The sequence below is a fragment of the Trachinotus anak genome, unplaced genomic scaffold, assembly GCF_046630095.1.
Source record: "Trachinotus anak isolate AG129_WGS33_773 ecotype Australia unplaced genomic scaffold, CSIRO_AGI_Tana_v1 ptg000029l, whole genome shotgun sequence".
In the NCBI taxonomy this organism is placed as follows: domain Eukaryota; kingdom Metazoa; phylum Chordata; class Actinopteri; order Carangiformes; family Carangidae; genus Trachinotus; species Trachinotus anak.
In genome coordinates, this window is record NW_027273880.1 from 269349 (window position 1) to 283985 (window position 14637).

At 44.8% G+C, this 14637-nt stretch overlaps 2 protein-coding genes across 2 annotated transcripts in view; one reads left to right on the forward strand and one right to left on the reverse strand.

Annotated features, from left to right (window-relative positions):
* Positions 1-14637, reverse strand: part of LOC139611994 (protein NLRC3-like) — a 266035-nt gene that overhangs the window by 141215 nt on the left and 110183 nt on the right. The window contains exons 17-18 of the mRNA XM_071467100.1: positions 1485-1661; positions 587-763 (exon numbers count right to left, since the gene is read on the reverse strand). Coding sequence (XP_071323201.1) covers positions 587-763; positions 1485-1661 — 354 coding nt within the window. The remainder of the gene's footprint in view (positions 1-586; positions 764-1484; positions 1662-14637) is intronic.
* LOC139612011 (ribonuclease inhibitor-like) overlaps positions 1-14637 on the forward strand; it is a 176347-nt gene that overhangs the window by 23556 nt on the left and 138154 nt on the right. The window lies entirely within an intron of this gene.

Sequence of the window (14637 nt, forward strand, 5' to 3'; positions counted from 1 at the left end):
ATTTGTCCTGATCAATGATCTTTGTCTAAAATGAGTAGAGTGACTTTGTCCTTCTGTTATTGTGGATCTTCATCATGTCAGTACAACACAACATTGTCAACACAACAGTTGTGTGTGCTGTGTTACAGATGAAAACACACACACACAGTTTGATCAAACAGACATTAGTCCTGACACTTCACTGAAATCTACTGAAAAAAAGATGATTGTTTCTTCACTTTCTTTGGACAAATATTAGTTGTGAGGATCTTGTGTATGTTGTTGTGATAAAAATGAATTGACTTGAACAACTAACACTGGACATTTTCTCCAGTGGATTTAGAAAACATGAGTCCTCTGACTGAGAGAAATACGAGTGTGTGAGCTGTGAAGGTTGAACTGAAGTGAACAGACATTATTCATGACAAGTGAGTGAAATGAGCTGAAACTGAAGAATCATTCTCAGTCTGAGAGAAGAACAACTGGAAACATGAGACAACAACTATTTACAATGTCATTCATTCATTCACAGTCAATGGATTCAACTTGTGTGTGAAGCTTCATTAGCTGTGGATTCAAGATATAAGATCTACAACAGTGAACTGACCTCAGAGTCTCCAGTCTACAGTCTGGACTCTGCAGAAAACCACACAGACCCTTCACTCCTGGATCCTGCAGGTCCTGGTTCCAGCTCAGGTCCAGTTCTCTCAGATGGGAGGGGTTGGACTTCAGAGCTGAGACCAGAGAAGAACAGCTGATCTCTGACAACCTGCAGTTCCACAATCTGAATAAAGAATCAAAGATGTGAGTTTAGGAGACAAAGTTCCTGCTTGAAACCACAAAGAGTCAAACAGACAAAGTAAAAACAGCTCTCATTAATATTCATGACAACATGCTGCTGCTTCAATAAAGACGTAGTGACTCCACCTCTTCAACTCTGCCAGCTCCACCTGTGGCTCCATCTATACAAACTCATGTTGTGCAGATTCTACTAAAGATCCTTAAGTTTTCAAAGACAACAAACATGTCAGGCTGAAGTTTGGAGACATGAGAACAAATGTATAGAAATATATATTAAATTCACTAGTTGATGGAACGGCAGAGACTCAGACACCTGGTGACTGAGCTCAAATATTTAACACAGTCAAACCTACAGGATTTAAAGTGATGAAACAACCTGTTGCTATGGCAACTTGGCTTTGAATATTGGAGTCAGTACAAATATCACAGAGCCTTATAAAATAGTTGGGACCATCAGCTATTGATTATAGATCAGTTATTGTCTGACAGATTCAATGTGTTTCTGTTGGTGTTTTAAAAAGTCATGAGGTGAAAGTTGAAGAGAAACAGTCACTGGACTGAAAGCAGAGAAGAAGAAAACAGACTTTACCATGAAGATCCTCAGTGTGGATCAGTATAATATCAGCCTCATGTCTGCAGCTCAGTGTCAACACAACTTTCACATCACATTCATCTCAGCACAGAAAGAAAACATGGAGTCTGACCTCAGAGTCTCCAGTCTACAGTCTGGACTCTGCAGAAAACCACACAGACCCTTCACTCCTGGATCCTGCAGGTCCTGGTTTCCATCCAGGTCCAGTTTTCTCAGATGGGAGGGGTTGGACTTCAGAGCTGAGACCAGAGAAGAACAGCTGATCTCTGACAAACTGCAGTTCTCCAATCTGAGTAAAGAATCAAAGATGTAGATCAATGATTGATAATCAATCAGATTTGTCCTGATCAATGATCTTTGTCTAAAATGAGTAGAGTGACTTTGTCCTTCTGTTATTGTGGATCTTCATCATGTCAGCCTTCTACACACATCATCCAAATGTCAGCACAACATTCATACAGCTGTTGATGTGAACACAGGTTGATCAGCTGCTGCTGACCTCAGTTCAGTCTGTAATCAGAGGAGAATCAGAGGATTCACGTCTGTTTAGTCTGTTCCCTCTCTGACACTACAGACATCAGCACAGAAACAAAACACTGAGGACGTGAACAAACAGTGAGAACTCAGTCACACTGTTCAGAACAAACATGGTGGAGCAGCTTCAATGTTCCAAAGTCACCAAACAACTGCACAATGTCACATTTACAGGAGGAGGGAAAATATTTCTCTGTGTCCACATCTTTAAAGAAGAACTTGTGTTACTGTTGAGAACTTGAGGAGGACGAGTGCTCGGCCTCAGTCTACCACCGGTGTTACAGCCCATTCTGTGAGCCGTCAGATTCTGTGACCTGCAGCAACAACCAGTTCACCTTCAGGTAACGTTCAGAGCCTCCTGCTGGAAAACACCACAGATTTATTCAGCTGATCTTCACTGAATGAGGAAGTAGAATTCATCTGATTTTCACATCAACCCCCCAGTGAGGAGCAGACTGAGTGAGGACGGGGTTAATGAAGGTCACAGAGCAGAGATCAAACCTGTGCTCACAGTCCTACAACCCTTCAGCTCAGCACAACGTCCACGGTTTAGGTCTGATAGTTGATGAACAGAGTTTCTCTGAGTGTCAGTGTCAGTCTGCTCTGGTAACTGCTCCTGAACCACAGTCACATGACCACTTGTGTTATTCATGTGATTAGAAGAAGCTCCATTCTTCAAGATCAAGTCTGAGCTTTTGTTGTGTTCACACACAATCAACTAGATATGACATGAAGGACACCTGGAGCGCTTTGAGTTCACAGTGCACAGGTTCAGAGAAGCACAACGTGGACATCAACACACAACAACAGCTGCAACATTTGTTGGTTGCAGAGAGCTGCAGCTTTGCTGGTGTTCAGATCAGCAGCAGCAGCAGAAGATCTGTGAGACTGTTGCAGTTTGATTCTCATCAACTTTCTGATTTTAACATCAAACTCTGTCAATTCTCTGCTGCTCTGAATCACAAACACTGTGACTGCTCTCATCCAGGGGCCGAGTGGGACCCTTCATTTTACCTGGAGATCACCAGTCCCAGCTGTTAATAACACACAAAGACAAACAGCAGCTAACACAAGCACAGGGCTGCTGCCCAACAACTAGCAGCTAGCTATACTAGCCACATTTAATATGAGCTGAGCTAGCAGCTAGCTACAACGCCCCTGCTTAGCATTTCAGCTGCCGGCTCTTTACTGGATGTTGAATCTCTCTGTGATTGTGGAACATTTCTCTGCTTCCTCCTCCAGTATTTGTTCTTCTTCATTCTTCTCTGCTCCACCTTTCTCCTTCTCTTTCTGCTGCTGCTTCAAACCAATGTGAACAGTGAACACACACGTTCCCTGATAACACCAACACGTCTCTGATGACTCTGTACCAGCCCCACTTCACAGCTCTTATTGGTCAGCAGCTGACCAATCACAGTTCAAGGCACCACCTGAGGAGGGGCCGCTCATTTACCCCCCTACTGCAAATATAGACTTGGTAGCGTGTGACGTGCTGGGAGAGACAAGAGGCTGCGAGGCTCAGTTCAGGCTGCAGGATGGTGCAGCGAGGTAGACCACTTTTATATAACACAATATTATTAGTCTACACAATAATCAGTCCGGCCCCGGCCCCCAAAATGGTATTCTCCTGACCCTCCCCATCACCACTCTGCTCCTGGTCTCATCTTCCTTCTTTCTCTTCACTGGCTGATTTTTTAAATCCTCACACAGAAATCCTGAAAATGAACCAACCAATGAAAAACTGGGACTTCACAGATTTGAACTGAATATAAAACTACAACAGCTCCAGTCAGTGAACTGACCTCAGAGTCTCCAGTCTACAGTTTGGACTCTCCAGTCCAGCACACAGCTGCTTCACTCCTGAATCCTTCAGGTCGTTGTCACTCAAGTCCAGGTGTGTCAGATGGGAGGGGTTGGACTTCAGAGCTGAGGACACGACTTCACAGTGAGTCTCTGAGAGTCCACAACCAACAAGTCTGTGATGAGAGAAAATATAAAATGTGTTAGAATAAAATCAGACAGTTTGTAATAAAAGACACTGAAGTTAAAATGCATCTGATGAGAAAAGATGATGATGTGATGAACATCTGCTCTTCACATCTGTGGCTCAGCTCATCGAAGTCAAAGTCAAAGTGAACTTTATTGTCAATCAAACCATGCAACACAGAAGACTGAAATCACGTTTCCCCAAACTCCAAATGTGCAGTATCGTAAACTAAATTTGACACACAACTAAGTATACACTGAACATGAGACGTCACTGGACAAATAAATATCAATAACATATCAACAATCAACACAACATATAGACAACAGAGAGCATACAGTTTCTAGACTAACACAGGAGTGCTGGAGTGCAATAGGACTGTGAACAACAATACAGGTGCAATATGGCAAAAGTGCAAAGGGCAGTGTAGCAGCATGGAAATGAATAAGTTTTGTAAACTTGTGTTTTTGTGAGCTCATCTGATCTGATTGTGTTTGACATGAAACAATAATTCTCATCACTCTCTCTCAGACCTGCAGAGTTTCATGGGAATCTTTGTTGTGCAGATGAAGGAGGGAAAATGATGTTACATTTCTGCTTCCATCATATGATTTGATCCAGAGTCAGAATCTTGTTCAGAAAAACAGTTTTATTCTCCAGTGTTTTTAAACTGACTCCAGATTGCTTGGCTCTGCTGCCTCTCTGTAGAAGTCAACACACACCACTGCATAAAACACATCTGGCTCATTGTGGTGAATCAGTGGCAGCGCCCACGTTGATCCATGAACAAACTGTCCTCAGCAAAACACTAGTGATCAACACTTAGTGGACTCTACAGTTACAACGTGGAAGTGTGTGTGTGTGTGTGTGTGTGTGTGTGTGTGTGTGTGTGTGTGTGTGTGTGTGTGTGTGTGTGCAGCTCTACAGTGAAATAAGATTTTCCTCATTTGAAACTGTAAACCAATAGGAAATGAGGAAAAATGAGGTCGAATCTACAGATACTGAGCCCACACATGTCTTAATGTTCGGTGGGAACATTTCCACACCGTGGCATCCCTACTCCAGAACATTTCTCCTGAGCTCAACTCAGTCAACAGTTCAATCTAATCTCTGTTTGCTGCCTGGTTTTCACAGAAGGTCCTCACAGAAACATGACACTGAGCTCTGGTGTGTAGAAGAAGACTGAATCCTCCCATTCTGCTCTGATAGATTCACACCTGTGTTCTTGGCTGAAGCTGAATATTTCTTGCTCATTAGAGCTTCACTGCATTCACTGTTCACTGTCAAACACTGATGACTGTTGTCATAGAAACCTCATGAGTCCTGAATACAGATCTCCACAGATTCATCACTGCTCTCCTGTAACACTGTCACGATGGACAGTTTCAACAAAGCTGAACCAGAGACATCCTCTTTTTACATTCACACATTCTTCTTCCTCACAAAAACCTGCTGCCTACATTACCCACAATGCACCTCAACCACCAACCCTCAGATGTTAGATTAAGGTGTGTTATGCAGCAGAGATGAGGGGGGGCTACAGAGGTCCGGTGTCGTCTTCAGACTCCGCCCACACTGACTCAGGTGACATCACCTGAGGACATTTATCAGACTGCACAGCTGGAGACACTAAAGGTTTAATACTACTGTTTTCTCATATGCAGGTGTCCTCCCCAACACCTGGAAACACCTGGAAACACACACTGAGGTGTAAGATCAGTGGAGCTGCTTTAATTAGTTTCATCAGGTTTGAATTAAACCAAAAAGACTCAAAACAACACAGAACATTAACAAATCATTGAAGCATCCAACAATTATTACAAATAAACAAAACAAGTGTTTTTATGAACTTAACAGCAACAATCACAACCAACTGAAACATCTACATTTTGGTGCTCACAGCATTTACAACACCTCCAGAAAAAACACAACTAACCTTTGATTGTTTCAAAGTAAAACTAAGAATAATGAGAATAAATGAAAACTGTGTTTATCTGAATTTGACTCAACTTCTGATCTAATCTACTGATTGATAATTATATTGATCATGTCTGGACTCACCGAGCCTTCCTGCAGTTCCTCACAGCTGGGATCAGTCTCCGTCGTCCCTGATATGATGTGTTGTACTTCTTCAGGTCCAACTCATCCAGAACCTCCTCTGACATCTGCAGCATGTAGGCCAGAGCTGAGCAGTGGATCTCAGAGAGTCTATTCTTTGATCTGGTCTCTGACTTCAGGAACTCTTGGATCTCCTGATGAACTGAGTGGTCCTTCATCTCCATCAGACTGTGGAAGATGTTGATGCTTCTGTCAGGAGAGATTTCATCACTGTTCATCCACTTCAGGTTGTTGATGGCTCTCCGGATGGATTCTGGACTGTTCTCTATCTGACCCAGCAGACCTCCTAAGAGTCTCTGGTTGGACTCCAGAGAGAGGCCATGAAGGAAGCGAACAAACAGGTCCAGGTGACCATTTTCACTTCTGAGGGATTTCTCCATGGCTGCCCTCAGGAAGACATCCAGGGTTAAATCATCATGTTGTTGTCCCAGGAAGTTCTCCAGGACCTCTGTGTTCCTGTTGGTGTAACAGTGGAACATGTAGACTGCAGCCAGAAACTCCTGAATGCTCAGATGAACAAAGCAGTAGACTGTTTTCTGGAAGATCACACTCTCTCTTTTGAAGATCTCAGTACAGAGTCCTGAGTACACCGAGGCCTCTGTGACATCCAGACCACACTGCTCCAGGTCTTCTTGGTAGAACACGATGTTTCCTTTCTCCAGATGTTCAAACGCCAGCCTCCCCAGCTTCAGAAGAACTTCCCTGTCAGCCTCCATCAGCTCCTGTGGACTCGTCTCATGTCCCTCATCATACTTGAGCGTCTTCCTCTTTGTCTGAACCAGCAGGAAGTGTGAGAACAGGTCAGTCAGGGTCTGGGGCAGCTCTCCTCTCTGCTCTGTAGTCGACATGTGCTCCAGAACTCTAGCAGTGATCCAGCAGAAGACTGGGACTTGACACATGATGTGGAGGCTCCTGGACTTCTTGATGTGTGAGATGGTTCTGCTGGACAGCTCTTCATCACTGGATCTCCTCCTGAAGTACTCCTCCTTCTGGGCGTCAGTGAAGCCTCGTACCTCTGTTACCCTGTCAACACATGTAGGAGGGATCTGATTGGCCGCTGCAGGTCTGGAAGTGATCCAGACCAGAGCCGAGGGAAGCAGGTTCCCCTGGATGAGGTTTGTCAGCAGCAGGTTGACTGATGACGTCTGTGTGACATCAGACACAACCTCCCTGTTGGTGAAATCAAGTGAAAGTCTGCTTTCATCCAGGCCGTCCAAGATGAACAGAACTTTACAGACAGCCAGCTGCTCTGCTGTGACCTTCTGTAATGTTGGATGGAAAACATGGAGCAGCCTGAGAAGACTGTACTGCTGCTCTCTGATCAGGTTCAGCTCCCTGAACGAAAGCAGAACCAGCAGACTGACATCTTGGTTCTCCAAGCCCTCTGCCCAGTCCAGACTGAACTTCTGCACTGAGAAGGTTTTTCCAACGCCAGCGACACCGTTGGTCAGAACCACTCTGATGGGTCTCTGTTGGTCTGGTAAGGCTTTAAAGATGTCGTGGCACTTGATTGGAGTGTCATGGAGGGTCTTCATCTTGGAAGCTGTCTCCAGCTGCCTCACCTCATGTTGGGTATTAACCTCTTCACTCTGTCCCTCTGTGATGTAGAGCTCAGTGTAGATCCTGTTGAGGAGGGTTCCACTTCCTGTTCCATCACTTCCTTCAGTCACACGTTCACATCTGCTCCTCAGACTGATCTTATGTTGATCTAAAACCTCCTGCAGACCACTATCTGCTGAAAGAGAAGAGACAATGTCAGACTGAAGACAGAGAATCTGAGAATCTGCTGATTATTTTCATCAGCTACAGAAAAACTAAAGAGCAGCAAAGAAAAGCTTTTTAATGTTGTGCTTTTTAGAATCATCTGAAATGTCAGTGCTGTGTGATAGAACAACTGACACTGGAGAAAACAACAGGTCCTGGTTTCAGAAATGAAGACATCAGCAGACACATGTTCTGTCTCACTTTGTACAGTGCTGCTCTGACTGGCTGTCTGCAGTCCAGGTCTGGTTCTGGGTCTTTGTCTACACTGGGGACAGGAGGGGTCTCCTGAAGAGCCAGACTGGTCCCAGTATGAGGTGACCCATTTCCATAGCCTGTAGAGAATAGCTCCTTTAGGATCCTTCTGGACGTCCTGACACAGAGCACAGCAGGACAGCTGCTCCTCCACAGAGACACCACTCCTCTTCCTCCCTCTGTGAAGACATGTCTTCATCACTAACATGTCACAGTCAAATATGTCTAATAACTGAATCATCTTCAGCTCAGTTTACAGTAGAAACTGTCTCTTACTGTGAGTCTGAGGGTCCAGTTTCAGGACTGAGGTCTGGAGGATCATGTTTGGACCGGTCACTCTTCATAGACAGACAGCTGGATCCTGGAGACTCTGCTCTCAGTCTGTGGTTCTGACCTCTGCAAACACAAACATGTTTTTATTCATATCACATGGATCACTGATCAATTCTCTGATGACAGAGTCATCGTGGGAACTCTCAGCTGACGTCCTGCAGTGACGTCACCATCCAGCACCGCACACTGTACTGAAGGATGGAAGCAACACAGCAGCATCCAGAAACAACACTGTTGTGTCAGTCAGTCATTAAATGTGTCCAGTCTCCAGCTGTTGATGACCTGTCTCACATCAGCTCTAAAGAAGCAGAGTGATACAAAGGTAAGATGAGAGGATCAGATGTCTGTGACCCCGACACTGCCACTGCCACAAATGAAGACAAAACAACATCCTGACTAAAACTAATGGCTGCTGATGTGTCTGCTCTTCTTCTCCATATTGATTCTTTCTCTGGAGTTCAGGTTCATTTCACACAAGGAGGCCTGTGTGTTTCTACATGACTGTGACAACAGCAAACACCACATCCTGCTGCAGGCTTCATCTGACCATCACACAACTTCACTGACAAACACACAGTTTGTCAGAGTTACATCTGCACAGATATCAGTGATGGTAAAGACAGTCTTGTGTGTAATTAAAGGATCATTCTGCTGTTATTCTACATGTTTGCTCTTGACAACAAACCCCATGAAAAGAGCCAAACCAACAGTGTGTGAGTTCGTCTCTCAACACTTTGTGACTCCCCTCCTCTGTCTGTGGCTCTCAGCTCTGAGCCCATTGGTTCCTTCTGAAGACTTAGGGCCTATTTTAACCATCTAGGCTCATGGAGCCAGAGCATTTAGGACGTGTCCTCATCCACATTTGTTTGTTTAACAGTGGACAAACAGTCACAGCACCAGGTGCATGCTTCAAAAGGGTTGTAATTAGTGTCTTCATTCATCATGGGTGTGCTTTGGACGTAGCATGTAATGAACCAATCAGAGAGCTCTTTGATTACACCAAACAGGCCCGGCTGAAAAATATTCACCTGAAGGTCCAATGCATGTTTTTGTTCCCTCACTTTCATATTTTACAGCCTCAGCTGAAACTGAATAAAATGATTTTGAAATTAACATCAATCAGTCAACAATGCTCCTGACCTCACCTCATTTTAACACCAACACATATTAACAAAGACACTGTTTTCAGTACTGTTTTCATAGAATATTGTCAGAACTACATGTTTTATCCATATGTGTTTCCTTCCCACTGAATTACAAAATATCCTCCACAATTCCTTCTTTGCATTTTTTATGGTTCTCCTTACACTTGCTTTTATATTCAATAAACCTCTGAAAACTGATTCCTTCCCGACATTTTAAAAGTTTTAAAGTTTTAAAAAGTTTCCAGCCTTAGTTGCTTCATCACATTCCTTTGTCCACCAAGGTTCTTTGCAGCCTCTAAAACAGCTTTACAAACACAATCATCTACATCATCAACATCTTCATTAATATCAGTTGTTTGCATTTCTTACACACTGATAGAGCTAAATGTTTCCCAATCAGCTCTACTGAACGACCATTTCTGTGACCCGTCAGTGTCACATGTTCCCAAACTCAGTCCTGCTTCTATCACTATGGGGTAGTGGTCACTTCCTACAGTTGTTCCTCTAACTACTGATGAACCATGAACAAACACCTGCCAATGAGTCTGACACTAGTGTAAGATCTGATGATTCTTCTGTTACTTCTGTCATTGAAGCTACTAGGTTTTTATTCTCCATTAACTCTTCATCACCATTCCATCCTCATCATTATTACTGCCCCATAATGAGTGAAGGATATTTTTAGCATTTTGCAATAGCATTGCGTGTGTGTGAGGATTGCAAGGTTATGATGCTTGCTTTTGATAACTATAGGTTAGGGAGTTGCTGAAGTCTCAACAGGGAGCAGGGTGTTACAGATAGTGAAGCCAAGGATGTGTGGAGGGGTTGTTCTTCAGATGCGGGGTGGACATGCCATGAATAGACTGCATAGGTAGAAGATGAGGATAGAAGTGTGCAAGGGTACGGTTAACTGATAGAGGGGAGACAGCCCTGAGAGGATGGGAGTGTTGTGTCTGTCTCTGTCTTCTCTTCTCTGTTCCACACACAGAAAAATCAGCTGTTGCCAGGCAGGAGTGAAGGAGGTCAAATGGAGTCAGATAACCACGAAGGAGGCGCCTGGGCGAAGGCCAGTCGGGCAACAGCCAATGAAGAAGAGTTCAACCTACATTCCTTGCTTTCTTTGTGTAACAGTAATAAAAAGACCGGGTTAGGGGAAGTTAGTGTGTCAAACTTTGTGAACTGACACAGCTGCATGTTGTTGTCAGGGAGAGATAGTTTGGACCCGGAGCTCTGTAACGATCCTCTTTTAATTTTGTGAAAGCTTGTTTAATAAATTAGTGAAAAGAATTCGGAATTTGTCTCCTGCATTAACTTCATCAGACGAACGCGCGAGTTTACTTGAAATGAGAAAAGGCAGTGAACTCAACAATTTGGTGACCCCGACGTGATGAAGGCAGGATCCAAATTCTATGACAACCGGGGAAAGAGGAAAACAGACAACTACGATACTTGGACAATCTGACTGAGGCCTCTTCTAAAAGGTAAGCAGACACCTGTTTAATCAAAAGATCTGCTGGATTGGAAATGCTAAAAAAATTTAAAGTTGTCCATTTATCTGCTTTGTCTGTATAAACCAAGTAAAGCAATGTAAAAGAGAATCGGGGTTAATCCAGGAACCTGCGCAGGTCCCGGAGGGTTGGAGTCCCCCGGAGGCTATTGCCTTTCTGGTGAGAGACTGGATAAAGTAAGAGCGGTCAGGGACCAAGGCTCAGGTGCATCTGGGACGTAGCCTAGGAGAGGTTAGTCGACTCTCTAAATCTGATTTGGGTTGGGAACCCTTGCGGTAGGTTTTAGAGTACTGCATAAATTATAGCCCGTTTAAAAGGCCAGGGAAGCAAACGTGACGCTGGGGACAAGGGAGTCCGTCGCAGAGTGTTTATTTTGTCGTTTTCGGGATGAGTTTGTGATTCTCAGCTACAGTAAGAAGTTTCATATTGAAGTTACCTGTAGTGGCCTGAGAGGGTGATGGTCTGGGACCAAGCTGTGTGTCAAGCTGTATGATATTGTTGCATTGTGTCAAGCTGTGTGATATTTTCATTATTGTGTGTGGCGTGGACAGTCCCTGTAACTTCAGAGAAATGGGGTGGTAGATATTAACAGTGTCTCAGTGATTGTGTGTGCAGTGTCTCGGTCTGAAACATCTCACTGAAAAGTGAGTTCAGACTGATTGGGTCAGTGGCTCGGGTGTACTCCATACACACTGACTGGCTGCACATACTATTCATTGATCAGGTCAGTTGCTCGGGTGTACTCCATACAAACTGACTGGCTGTTAAGGGGAGGTATATCATAACAATAATATATCATAACAATAACATATCATAATAATATTATTTATATTATATAGAATTATAATGGATGGGGAATTTGATCGGGAATGTGAGGAGACAGGAGGGTGTGGTCCTCCACGGTATATGATGGCAAGTTCAGTGGGAGAGCAGTGGAGTAAGGTGAAAGCACAGCTGTCAAGTGGGTTTTCTAGGGGAGAGAGAGAAAAGATGTTGAAAAAATATGAGAAGGTTTGGAAGCAGATGCAGACTGAGGGACAGGTACCAGCAGATCAGAGTAACGAGGCTGTGATAACTCATCTAGTAGCAGCAGAGGAAAAGGCAAAGAGAGAGGTTGAGGAGCATAATAAACAAACACCAGGCACTTTTCAGAAAGGGAAATGGGAAGAAGGGCTAGAAAAGAAAGATAAGTGGCGCACTCGAGTTCATAATATGGCCATGGCTTGTGCAGCAGTGTATCCTGAGGCATGGAGAAAAATGACACACAAGGGTGAAGGAATGCAGCACACGGGTAAATCAGCAGCAGTACCAACAGCCCCACAGTTGTATCCTGATTTAAGTGCATTATCACCACCTTATCAGATGCCAGTGGTCAAGGTAGAGGGAGTTTTGCAGACAGAAGAAATAAGCCAGAAAGAGAAGAATAAACTGTTGGAGGAAATGGATGGGTTGGTACAGGCAGAGCTAGAAGTGATAAGGAGAGAGCTAGAGCAGGCTAAGAAGAGAGTAGAAGAAACTAACCAGCAAACTGAAAATATGGAGAGAGTAGCACTCATGAACCTGTCAGGTGTAGGGGCAGCACATCAGTCTAACAGCAGAGCATCATCACCGCGCCACCCTTTGCCCAACACCATCACATCAACACCATGCACCACCATTCCATTTGTTACACTTATAGAGAGATTTAAAAATCAAGCACAGGAGGGGCACAGACAGGAGGGGGCACATGAGACGGATTTGGGGAAAAACATTCAAAGTGTAAAGCGGCAGCTTTTAGGCAACCAACAGGACTGAAGTCAGTCAATACATCAGGTTAGACTGAGCAACGATCCAGCTAACAAACAGGATATGAGTGATGGGGAATCTGACAACAATGAACGAGGACCAGATGATGCTGAATTAGAATGCATCGACAGAGAGGCGGTAACCAGAGATGAGGGACAGAATAATCGTTCACTCTCGTTCAGTGGGCAGGTCAAGGTGCCAGCGGGCATTTTACAGCCTCCAGATAGATCGCGCTCTCCGTATCCTTTACGCGGTGGAGCAACAAATTTTCCTTTGTTAAATCGTGGGCCGGGTAGAGGACAGGTTTATAAACCCTTCTCATTCACTGACATGAACTGCATGGTGGAGAAAATGCCACTCCCAACAGAAGGAGGAGGCCAATGGATGGCAAAGTTTTGTCAGCTGACCATGGGCCAACAATTGGCCATGGGAGATGGGAGAGCTCTGCTGGGCAGATAGGTTGGTGAATGGGAAGTGAAACAAGTAGAGGCGATGACTAAGCTAGGGGGAGAAGCCGATGCAACATGCCACTGACATAGGCGAAGCAATGCGTGTAAAATATCCAGTTCCACACAGTACAGTGTACTCACTAGTGTTCTCGACACAGGAGGAAGAGGATGTTCCAGCTTTTCTGATTAGATGTAAAACACAGTGGATAAACACCACTGGAGAACATCCGGGTTCTAGCGAGCTGCAGAAAACACTGTTTAGGAAAGCTGTGATGGAGGGAATGCCCAAAGCTGTCAAGACAGCTATGGAAAGCAATCCCGACATCCCAGGATGTGACTGTGCAAAATGGGAAAAGCATCTCTTTCACCATATGAGAGCTCACAAAAGTAGAATTGATGCAGAAAAGGCAGAGATCTTCAAACTTCAACTTGAGGCAGCAAGAAAACTTGTGCATGATTCAAAGAAATCAAAACAAATGGTGCAGCAGCCTCATCCACAGCCGCCCACCCATCCTGACCTGTATCCAGCGCCAAATTGGGTGCCTAGACCACCTAGACATCCTAGAAATTACACAGGGGGCATGGTCTCTCGGGGCAGAGGCAGGGGAGGCAGCGGTTGCCGAAGGTGTAACCATACGAGAGATCAGTGCTACATATGCCATGAAACAGGACATTGGGCTCGAGACTGCCCACAAACAGACCAGCAGGGGCCAAGGCCATGGCAGCCTCCCAATCGCGGTCCAGCACCTCAGCCACAGGGACAGCTCATGCATCAAGCACCAAACTCAGGGACTGCACCACCTAGGGGTCAATACCCTATGGTCTCTGAAGAGTATGAGTACTGACGGGGCCCGAGAGCTCAGGAGCGTGTGGGGTTGGCAGACCCCTACATGCCTATGATGGTAGATAACAAAGAACTGCTTTTTCTTGTGGATACAGGAGCAAGATATTCAACCATCATTGATAAACTGTCTGAATCTAGACTTTCTTCTAACAGTGTCCTGGTTGTTGGGTTCTCGGGTCGACCAGAAGCTTTGCCACTCACGAAACCTCTCCGCACGGCGGTGGCAGGACAGGTGTTTCATCATCAGTATGTTCAGGCAGCATCATGCCCTGCTAACCTCATGGGTAGGGACGTCTTGATAAAATGTGGAGTGTAGTCCGGAGGGGCTCACAGTCACGTTTCCAAATGGCGTAACCACAAACTGTTCTGTTCCATCGTTGCATACGACTTCACATATGATGCTGGCAGCTGACACGACTCCACAAGCGCCAACTCTGTGGGCTATGGACATTAAAATCATGTATCACATCCAATTCTAACTCTTTCTGGAAGCACAGATTCCTGAAACTCCAGAAGCACAGACGAGCTATCAATCTGTTCATCGTT